This window comes from Pteropus vampyrus, unplaced genomic scaffold (assembly GCF_000151845.1).
Source record: "Pteropus vampyrus isolate Shadow unplaced genomic scaffold, Pvam_2.0 Scaffold23, whole genome shotgun sequence".
In the NCBI taxonomy this organism is placed as follows: Eukaryota; Metazoa; Chordata; class Mammalia; order Chiroptera; family Pteropodidae; genus Pteropus; species Pteropus vampyrus.
In genome coordinates, this window is record NW_011888804.1 from 2,936,106 (window position 1) to 2,947,651 (window position 11,546).

Consider the following 11,546-nt stretch of genomic DNA (forward strand, 5'->3'; position numbering starts at 1 on the left):
ACTCTGTTACCTCCCAAATGATTTGGAGATTGACCTTTTTATTTCTTCGGTTTCAGGTCGTGGATTCACAGATAAAGTAGATCGACTAAAACTGGCAGAAATTGTGAAGCAGGTGATAGAAGAGCAGACCACGTCCCATGAATCCCAATAATGACAGCTTCAGACTTTGTTTTTTTACAATTTAAAAAATTATTCTTTAATGTGTAAAGTAATTTTTATGTAAATTAATAAATCATTTCATTTTTCACATTGCTTAAAGATGCTGTATAGATTTAGATACAGTATTTACTAATAGTATAGTTTATTTGTTTGTTTTTAAGCTCAGTTCCTAGAGATATGCTATTACTTTAGGACTGTTTAGTAATATGTTTGTAAGATGACATGATATTGTGAAGCAAGATTGTTTTATTTGTAATAAAGTATACAAAAACCACTGGCCAGCGGTAGACAAAGGACCAACTATACTGATCTTTTTGCTTAGTAAACAGTTGAATCAAATAATGTGGAATTTGGTTTCAATTGCCCTGTGTATTTACTTTCTGCACTATTGGTAGATTAGCTCTGGTGCCAAGAAATTTTTGTGGATTCACGTTGCAGACTGCCTGCTGAAATTCAAAGGATGCCAACTCCCATGATGGAAGAGGCAGGGAGCTGAGCCTTCATTTCTCTTGTCCCTAATTCCAAGAGAAAAGTGGTAACATTTCTTTTTTGTCATATTTGTTAAGGTATTGGTGTGTTTCTTTAATGGATTCTTTTGAGTTTATTCTTTTCATGTTTAATCGAAGCTTCAGTCTCCCTTACTCCAAGATCCTGCTTTATCCTCCTCCTTCCCGACACTCCTCACCAGCTTCAGTGCTTCTTATTTCCTTTCCCTGTTCTTCTGGCCCCCTTATGGGATGATTTTTTGAAGAAAGTTACATATCATGAAAACTGGACTATTGAATTAACATCTAAGATGATCCAGTTTTTTCTCTTAAAGCTGCCCTTTTCCACTTTAATGTTTCTACCTGGGTTTCATGTTGGTATCCCCTGGGCTGCATTTATTTTGTTCTATAACCTTTATTTTCACGAAGCATGGTTTTGGCCTGGAGTTCAAGTGTTTGAATGGAAAACAAAGCTGGATGCTTTTCTGGTCTTCTGTTGTGCATATGGGCTTCCATAACAAATTATGTTTATTTAGCAGTTTTTGGTGGGTACCTGTGTTGGTAAATAGAAGATCTAATAGGCAAACTTCAGTTCGCAGAGCAGAGGAAATGGATCACGAGGCTCAGTTATTCAGTTTTATCCCATCACATTCTCTTCAATCAATCCATCCCACAAAGCTAACTTATTTTCTAACTCCTCCATTTTGTTGAGTATGTCTTCAAGGTGATATTTGGTTGGTATGCTCCTTATATGTTTATGACTGTGGAAATATGTGATAATAATAATACTAAGAATCTTTTAAGAATTTATTACATTAGTTCCCTTTATCTTGGAGAATTTGTAATTCAAGGTATTTTTTGAGGTAAGGCTCACTCATTTTAGGTGGCTGATCACTTATAAATGGATACTATGTAAGGAGAAGTCAATACTTTTAAAAACATGGCAAAATTTAAGAGTTAGGCAGCAGAGAAAAAAGTTTTCTTATTTACCCACCAGAAAATTTAGCTGAGAGTTGAATTAAGGGTTGAATTAAATTATTCTATTTTTCAGTGAAACGCAATCTTACAAATCAGTTTTTGCAATCGGGAAAAGCTGTACTTGTTTCTAGAACAACTGAACACCTGTTGTTTTTCTTATCCTAGGGCAGAGGTTCAGTATTCACTGGGGGAGAAGAAGGCAATAATTAACTTTGTTATTCTTTTCCATTAACTTTTCAAATTTGTTATTTGAGTATCTTTAAAGGCTCAGGAGGATTTTTTTTCCTTCAGTGTGAGGCATCTTAGGCATGATCTAAAAAGGTGTCCTTAATGATGCTTCCTTTTACTCTGAGCAGCAGTTACCCATGTTTCAGTCATTTCAGGCTGAATCAGTCTGGCCCCCCAAATTTGTGTGGTGTCCAGACACGTCTAGATGAGCTGGAAGTTTGTGACTACCCTGGAAGGTGCCCCAGCTGGTGTAACTCAAGTGGGTCCTACTCTGGACAGAGCTCCTTAACAGAACAGTAGCTTCCAAAGGACTCAGCACTGTTTGGTCTTCAAAGCGGAGTTTTCTTTCTGGAGTTTGTCTATGGGCTAGTAGCAAATACTGCTGTCAAAAGTCACATGTAACTGGAAGTGAGACAAAATTGTCCTTGATTCTTCTGGCCTGTTTCTCTAATGCCTATACCTGTGGAAAGTTCATACTATAAGGATAGTTCTCATAGGAGGGTAGAGTCTCCAGTTTTACCACATGATTTGCTAACCTTCTGCTTACTAAAAGCCATTACTTATCACTCAAATATCGTTAGACTTTACCATAGTTAAAATCTGCTTGATGTAAAACAACTTGTATATCTTTCTGGTTAATATATTATATAAGCATAGGAGAATATCTGTCAGAAATTTACTGTTTAAAACATACAGATAGGAGGAACTGCTTTTTAAAGTTTTGTTCTTATAGTCATTTAAGAAAGAACAAGTTGAAGGAACTATTGGTTAAAGAAGTCAAATTATTTAAATCAGACCTTGTGTATGAATGCTTGCGTGTGTATGTAATTTATTGAAGAAAATGTTTCAATTTGAGAATCGGAAAATTGGATATTTAATTTAAATTATATTTTTATTTATTTAAAAACTAGAGGTGTTCTTTCATTACTGATTTAATTCTTTCATCCCAGAAAATGACTTAATTTGCCCTGTCTTTTTTGGTTAGATACAGGGAAACACCTTAAATCTGTGATAACTTCTAAATTATATAATTTTAAGAGTCTATCCTCTTATATAAAATATAAGAAGAAAAGAAATTGGCTAGAAAACATTTCACCTTTTTTTGCTGTAAAATTTTTAATGGGTTTGTGATATGACAGCATAAATTTTCTTACTAGATGCTAATAAATTTTATCTGTATTAGGAATTAAATATAAATTGGGGATAATTAAGTTGATCTACTCTCTTGCTCATATCTGAGATCTTGTGATATACCATTCCTTTTTGAATTATGGCATTTCCCCATTTTTGAGTGTTAAACTTGTACTCATAACGCTTATTTTAAAAGTTTTATATTGTAAATATTTGACTTAATATAAATTATTTTTATGCAAGATAAAAGATGTAGAGTCTTATTTTACTTCATCTTAAAAATGCACAGGAGAATAACTGACTAGGTAAGGAATGTGGATAAACTTTTCCTCCCTTTTTTTCCTTTTAAATTTAAATACACCAGGAAATTGACATCAAAACCAGATCCAAGGACTTCCACAGATGTTACAGTTCAGTTTTAGTTACAAAAGTGGAGAGATTTTTAAAAAGGTCTTATAGGGTCCACTTTTATTTTCTTGATGAAATGGTAACTAGATATGTAGTTAATCAGAGTTTGTTTTTATGTTTGGAGGCTTGGTAAGAATTGAACTTTGATCCTAAATATCTGGAGAGTGAAACTGAGCTCATTTCATTTAACACTTAATGTGTCTGTGTATTAGGAAAACTTGTTAGTAGAGAAAAATTATGTTTATATGCAGATATAAAATGTCTAAATTAATCTGCAATGAACAAAGGCTAATGAAGGAGAATTTGTGCATCTACATGGCAGTTTTTCTTGAATTAAAGGAAAAAACCAATTTTTTTTTTAATTAAAGGAAGCACACTCCGAGGAAGGGTTGGACTGAGAAACAGTACCCTGAATAATACAGAAATGAAGAAAAGTGTCATTGGGTAATAGAGAACTTTGTCCTGCTCATAGATCCCCGAAGAATCCCTGTCCCCTACCCCCAACCTCCTGCTAGAATGTTGGGGTTCTAAGAATGAGCAGATTAACGGATATCAGGAGTAGTGTGGCCTGGGCTGAGGATAAGGATAATTTGCCAGAGATAAATACTGGCCAAATCATTTATAGGCTTTGTATTTGGTGTATGTCTCTATGAGGGGAAAGGGAATTTAGCCAAGGAGCATTAAAGCTGTTGCTGTTCGAAGTTATACAGTAAGGAAACTACCGAAGGCCAAGAGAAACAGGAATACTAGCACACCCCAAAGTCTGTAAGACTCAGAGTTGGGCAGCAGTCACCCATAACGGAGCCAGCATAGATCTGAGGCTAATACCTAAGTCTCTGAGGTTCAGCACGCCAGGGTGAGCTGCTGCTAGTGGACAGGGCCTTTCATCATCAACAGATCCACAAGGGCCATGTCAGTGGCGGCCGCTGTGAGCGACTCCGCCTCCTTCTTGACTTCTCTATGGAAAAACCAAGTGACCTTGAAAGAGGGTAAGATAAAGTTTCAGTCTTGGAGTCAGAGGAAGAGGGACTTGAAGCTGGAGCCAGTGCCAGGATCTTCATGTGTCTGGTTGGGGATTGTGTTGCTGCTGGTGATTATTCTGCCAAGCATGTACTGTGACCTGGGATCAGTATATTACTCTTCCTATGAAATCGTCATCCCCAAGAGTCTGACGGCTGAGGGAAGCGATGCCCCAGTGGAAAAGGCATCCTACGTGATATTTATGCAGGGCCAGAAGCAGCTGATTCACCTGACGGTGAAGAGAGACTACTTCGTGACGAGCTTTCCAGTCTTCAGCTACCACGGTGGCATTCTGAGGCAAGAAATGCCTTTCCTCCCGCACGACTGTCACTATGAAGGCTACATAGAAGGAGTCCCAGGTTCTTTTGTTTCTGTCAACACCTGTTCAGGCCTGAGGGGCATCCTCGTTAAGGAGGCAAAATCCTACGGCATTGAGCCCGTGAACTCTTCAAAACGGTTTGAACACGTGCTGTACGCCGTGGCACATCGAGCTCGAGTCTCCTGCAGCGTCCCTTCCAGAGACAACCCAGTGGTGTTTAGCAGCCGGCGACAAGGGAGCAGGAAGCCTGGCAGTGTACAGGCGCCGTCCTACCTGTGGTCGCACACCAAGTACGTGGAGATGTTCGTCGTGGTCAACAAGCAGCGGTTCCAAATGTGGGGCAGTAACGTCAATGACACGGTCCAGAGAGTGGCGGACATCGTTGCTCTGGCCAACAGCTTCACTAGGGGAATTAACACACAGGTGCTGCTGGCTGGAATGGAGATTTGGAGCGAGGGGGACCTCGTAGAGGTCCCAGTGGACCTGCACGCTACACTCAGCAATTTCAATAGCTGGAGACAGGAGAAGCTCCTCCGTCGCGTGAAGCATGATGTCGCCCACATGATTGTTGGACAACGTCCTGCGGAGGGCATGGGGCAGGCATTTCTCAGTGGTGCCTGTTCAAGTGGCTTTGCAGCAGCTGTCGAATCCTTCCATCACGAAGATGTCCTCCTGTCTGCAGCGCTCATGGTCCATGAGCTTGGGCACAACTTGGGTATTCAGCACGACCACTCGGCCTGCATTTGTCAAGACAGACACTTTTGCCTCATGCATGAAAATATCTCTAAGGAAAGTGGCTTCAGCAACTGCAGCTCTGAGTACTACTACCGGTTCCTCCGGGAACACAAAGGGGCCTGCCTATTTAACAACCCTCAGCACAAAGGCCGGCTGCGTAGGAATGCTGTGTGTGGAAATGGTGTGGTGGAGGACGATGAGCAGTGTGACTGTGGCACTGAGTGTTTGAATTCCCCGTGCTGTGACCAAACGTGTAGGCTGAAGGGGAATGCGGACTGTAGTGGCGGACTCTGCTGTACTGGTTGCCAACTGAGAACTAAGGGATTCACGTGCCGTCCTGCTGTGGGAGAGTGTGACCTCCCAGAGTATTGTGATGGTTTCTCTGGAGAATGCCCCGCAGACAGCTATAAGCAAGATGGCACGTCGTGTGATAGAGCTCACTATTGCGCTGCAGGTCGGTGTAAGAACGCTGATAATCAATGCCTGGAAATATATGGTTACCCTGCAAGGTCTGCCCCCGAAGCCTGTTATATTTTAATGAACGGCAAAGGGGACCGGTTTGGAAACTGTGGCCGTCCCACTTCGGCAACGTCGGGATACGTTAAGTGTTTCGACGAGAATATATTTTGTGGGAAAATTATATGTACAGACATTTCAGAGTTGTCAGAAATCAAACCCTATCACACACTGATTCAGGTTCCTCATGGCATTGGCCACTGCTGGAGCATGGATGCCTACAACACTGCTGATATCTCTGATGAGGGAGATGTCCACACTGGCACTCTCTGTGCCCCTAACAAAGTCTGCATGAATTACTCTTGCACTGATTATACCGTGCTCAACTACGACTGCGACCCAGAAGTAATGTGTAATGGGAAAGGAACTTGCAACAATTTAAGGCACTGCCATTGTGAAGCTGGCTATGCGCCCCCTGACTGCAAATATCCAGGTGATGGGGGTAGTATAGACAGTGGTCCTCCTGGCAAACTGGATGATGGAGATACCAGTGCAGATGGAAGTGGTGGACCTGTTAAACGTGACACTGAGTATCAAAGTTATCGTATTTTAATTTTCATATTTCCTGCATTTCTTATACTATTATTGTTAGTAATAATGTGTTTCATTAGCCTCCATGCCGGAATTGAGTCAGTAGAGACCCCAGGGGGCTCTTCAGAGGAGAGTTCAGAGGAAAAGACTATTGAAACATCGGAGGCAGAAATGGAAGAAAATGAGGCCATAGAGGAGGTCCAACCAGAGGAGACCCCACCACTAGAAGAGGTCCCATCACCAGAGGAGGCCCAGTTACCGGAGGAGGCCCAGTCACCGGAGGAGGCCCAGTCACCGGAGGGGGCCCCGCCTCCGGAGGGGGCTCCACCTCCAGAAGCACCACCACCAGACTCCCTGCCACCAGAAGAACCACCACCAGACTCCTCGCCACCAGAGGCCTCATAAGAGCCATAAGAAGTAGCAGGTGAAGGACCAAAGGCAGAAGAGTAGTGATGGTAAAAGCCAAATAATATCAAGTACCTCAAGCAGTTAGTGGGAATAAGAGGCTTAGAGAAAGAAAAATAAAGTGAGAATCGATAGCTCCAGTGGATCAGACAGGACTAGATAGTCTACAGAAACATACTAATGCGGGAGGATAGAACTACAACTTTCAATATTTAAGTAATTTGATTATATATTCACATGTGAAATCGGACATAAAATATTCTATATTTTTCCCCATTTTATGAAAATAAGCTTTTCGCATGGATCATTGCTATCAATGTCTTGTCTCCTTTAGACCAATTTTTTATTTGAAATTATTTTTGAGGGCATACCACATTCCATCTGCATTCTTTCATAATGTATTATCTGTACCTGTATTACTAGGATATATTCCCCCCAGTGACAGCAATACTTTAACAACATTATCTACTCAGTACTCTAATTTTCCCTAAAAGTTTCTATTCATGAACTGGAGATAATTTAAAACAAATAAAATGTTATTTTCAAATGAAGCATCACTTCAGACTCCATGCAGCCTAGTACTTGGGGTTTCCTTATGTTGACTTCCTGGAATGGGTTATGTCTAATCCAGGATGTTCTGATCACCACATGCATGAGGGAGGATGGGACAACTGAGACAAGGGCTCAGTCCACATTTGAAATATTAATTTTCTACCCTAGGTTTTAAAAAAAATTCTATATTAAAGTTGATATTTTATCTACTAACAATTAACAAAAAACATCTCCAATATAGGTAACAATAATTTGGTGTATTTTGTGAAGAGAGGAAAAAGCATGTGCAATAATAACATTACCCATTCTTTGCAAGACACTAGTAAATTAACACTTTATATTGACTGTCTTTAATTTCCCACTAACCCTATGAAACTGCTAACTGGTGGAGGTATTCATATTATTTTCTGTTTTTCTACGTTGTTATATTTATTTCTCATTTCTCTTACTAAGTTAATATATTATTGACTGACAATCCAAAAGAACAAAACTTTGGATGGCAGTTAACTGTAAACAGAGCCCAAAGCATGTAAAACAATAACATTCTGTATTCTGTGGAATACGCTGAGCTAAACACTTTACATTGATTGTCTTCATTAATTTAATCCTCTCATAATCCTGTGAGACTTCCATCTGGTACACGAGGAAACAAAGACCAAAGAGTTTTTGCTCTAGAGCTAGTAAGGGGTGGAACCTGCATCCCACCCCAGCTATGACTGACTCAATGTCCTCCACCTCATGAGTCTTTTCCTTCAGTAAGAAATTAAGCAGGAAGACAATCGACATATCCTTGCTTGTATAGAACATGGCCGCCTCCTCGGTGACTAATGAAACAAAACCCTTACGAATGGATGCTGAGCTCTATCATGAACCCGCAACGTAGTGTAGTCATTGTCTGTGAAAATGTCTTTCCCCTCATTACATTCTGACGTCATGGAATGGCAGGGTTGTATCTTATTGAGCTCTGAGGGCCCAGCTCGTTGTAGATGCTCAGTAAATGTCGACCAAGAGGGATCTGACCAGATCCAACCTTAAGATAAGAGGGTAACTTAGATGCCACTTGCTAGGCCCTAGGCATGGCACAACCAAAACCTTGCTCAGGTGTAGTGTTGCTGCAGGTTGAGTGTTCCGAGCCTCAAGGAAGTTCCTGAGCATCAGTCCCTGACAACACACGTGTTCAGTCCCCCTTCTAACTACCCGCCCTGTGTGAGCAGAAAAGAGCAGACTAAAGGAGAATTAAGACCAGCTTTTTGCTTTCAAGAAGCTTACGTTAATTACTTTCGGTGAAACAAAACTAAAATTCAGAGCGAAATCCAAGAACAGCCTTCGAGCCTTCAGTTATGTAAGATTCCAGGTCACGAGCTCTGCTAGTAACCAAATCTCAGAACGCTGCATACCAGAGGATCTACAGTCACGGTGAAGACACACTATTAGCTGGCCCCCACCGGAGAGATTTGAGAAAAGGGCACAGTGGGGTACCTGAGGGCCTCCAAATGTAAACTTGTCATTAAAAAAGAGGTGGAGGACTTCTGCTGAGAAGCACTTCAGTGGAGAACAGAAGGGGCAACCCTCCTGAGTGCACATGCCGATGGTGACTATAATGAAGGCTAATAAACATCACGCGTTACCAAAAACTTAGCAAATACGAGAGAATTGTGATTTAGGTACCGGCTAATGGTGCTTAGCTAATTTTCTTTTAATTTTTTCATTTTTTAGGCGAGGCAGTACTGGGTTGACCTCACAGATTGCAAGGACCTTGTGAGTTTACAATCCCTTATTTTTTTATATTTACGCCTACAGCACCTGGCCTTCCTAGGTGGTCTCCCATCCAAGTACTAACCAGGCCTGACCCTGCTTAGCTTCCGAGATCAGACAGGATCGGTCTTGTTCAGGGTAGCATGGCCATAGACTGCGTTTAGCTAATTTTATGGCGCTCTTTAAGGACCTAAAGTCAGGTAGATAACTGGAAGTCAATCAATAAAACCTATTTAGGATTTCACAGTACTCGACAACAAAACTTATAAAAATTTAGCAGATATGGAAGTTGTATAAACTTTCTGATTTTAAGTTGCTGTCCTTATGACTGACCCTCAGGTTTGCAAGACCCGGTCGAAGGCAGGAAACAGCTCTTGAATGAACGCCTTCTGAAAAAGTGATAGAAAACTGGACGTATGTATACATTGCCAGGCGAATCTTCAAATGGGTGGAAACCCCCCACTCCAGGGACCGACGGTTGAAGCTCTTTAGAACAGACTGTGTAGGAAAGTGACGCATTTTAATGTGGGCAGGAGAGAGAAGGTAGGGTAACTCGGGCCCGAAATCTCTAGCTTCGAGGTTCAGTGTTCTACATTTTGTGCGACTGCTTCTGTGGAGTGCAGCTCTTTGGCCTCATTCCTCTCTCCATTGTGTCTGGGGGATTCTGAGGGATGCATGCTTACCACCTCCACCAATCTGTGTTGGTGATCACTCATGCCCCAGCCAGCTGCTACCCCAAGAGATTCTGAAAGTGACTTCTTACCTTCCTTTACCTGCCTTCCCTGGGTGGTACTGCCTCCCACTGCTCTCTCAGGCCAGGAGACCTGGTCCCTTTCCTCACTCCCCAGAGCACGGCCAACTCTAACTTTTTATCCAGACTTGGGGGAAACAAAGGGAAATGACAATGTGGACAAGAACGCATCTGGACGTTGCCAGTGTGATTGTTCCTGGAGTCCAGAGGTCACGGCCCGCCCTGGGAGACTTGGACAGAACCTCTCTTTCTTTGGATGTCCCCGACCTGACATCTTTTCTTGTCCAAGTCGGAAATGCTTTTGGGAACGTCCTCATAACTTGCAGTCAAACTCCACTCTTCTCTGGGGCTCAGTTGAAGAAAAAAGATTTACGTTGAACATAGGTGACATCATCGGCCTCAAAGGGATGTAACTCTGCTAAAGTTTGACATGACAAGGCTGCAAAACGTGCCAAAAACATTAAACAACTTTTAAAAGCTTCCTGCGTTTACAAACTTAATTTCAGAATAGAATTTGGGTGTTTCCATTGGGCAAATATGCTCACTGACACATCTCAAAAGCAAGAGCAAGACTCCCGCCAAGAATGTTTGCAAAATGCCGAGTCTTTAAAATTAATATTCCCCCTGCTTGTGGACATTAAGCTTTAAATTTTTTTGAACTAGAGAAGAACTGAAAAAAAGATCCAATACCACTTTTGTTGTTTAAAAATTATGGCAGTCTTGCATAAGCTTATGCCGGAGTGAAATTTATGAAGCTAGGGAAGGTCTTCGATCAATTTGTGAACGACAAAACCATGGCGACTCTTCTCGCACTTAGGAAATATTTTTTAAATTATTTAAGAAGTACACACGAGAGGTGGAATCATGACTGACTAAGTGTTTGCGACCTCAGGCCTGTTTCGCTGCTGAAGTCTAACCGATGTCTTCCAAAGATTCCCCAGACACTGACTTTTGTCCCCACGGTCTGGAGTTCAAGAACTTCCATTGCTCCTCCCAATATCTAGAGTAGAAAATGTAAACTTAGTGTGGCACTGAAAGGCTGACAATTGGGTCCCCCTGCCCTTTTCTGACTGTCGTCTCCTATGACTTGAAAACAAGCATTTCCTCATATCTGGTTGTCTAACAGGAAGAACCTCTGTCCTCGTTAGCTCCCGCTGCCACTTCCCACTCTAGGTTTTCATCACAGTCTTGTTTCCACTGAATGACCCTCCTCTTCCATATGCCTATTTAGTTCAACTCTCACAGCTGCAGTGAGGCTCTTGAACACCTGACATTTAGCTACTGCTTTTCTAAGATTCCATTTCAGTTAGCTTATCCTCCCTTCCACCAGCAGCTGCAAAGGTGCATTTAAATTAAAATCTATGCAAGACCATAAAAACACATATTCCTCTGTAAACTCTCTTCTCACCTTCTTAACTTCAAAAAAACCACTAGAATACCTTGTCTAATTTTACTCTCTGTAATTACTTTCCAAGCTCTTCTGGAATTGAGTTTCTCTAACTGACTGCACGCATCGTACTCCAACTCTCACGGCTCCAGCGAGGCTTCTGAAACTAAACCGCTCCAGTGCACC

General features: G+C 41.6%; 1 protein-coding gene and 1 pseudogene across 10 annotated transcripts in view; one reads left to right on the plus strand and one right to left on the minus strand.

Moving 5' to 3' along the window:
* MAPKAPK5 (mitogen-activated protein kinase-activated protein kinase 5) overlaps nt 1–7,472 on the plus strand; it is a 35,646-nt gene extending 28,174 nt beyond the window's left edge. For 4 of the 10 annotated variants that reach the window (XM_011355808.2, XM_011355809.2, XM_023528228.1 and 1 more), the window contains 2 exons: nt 57–112; nt 555–3,230. In XM_011355808.2, the coding sequence (XP_011354110.1) occupies nt 57–112; nt 555–635 (137 nt within the window). In that variant the 3' untranslated portion in view covers nt 636–3,230. Of the gene's footprint in view, nt 1–56 lie in introns of all 10 variants that reach the window. The other 6 variants (XR_895657.2, XR_002779309.1, XM_011355811.2 and 3 more) reach the window with 3 other exon arrangements.
* A 1,786-nt stretch (nt 7,473–9,258) lies between these two features.
* Nucleotides 9,259–9,377, minus strand: LOC111737106 (annotated as a pseudogene).
* Nucleotides 9,378–11,546: the final 2,169 nt, after the last annotated feature.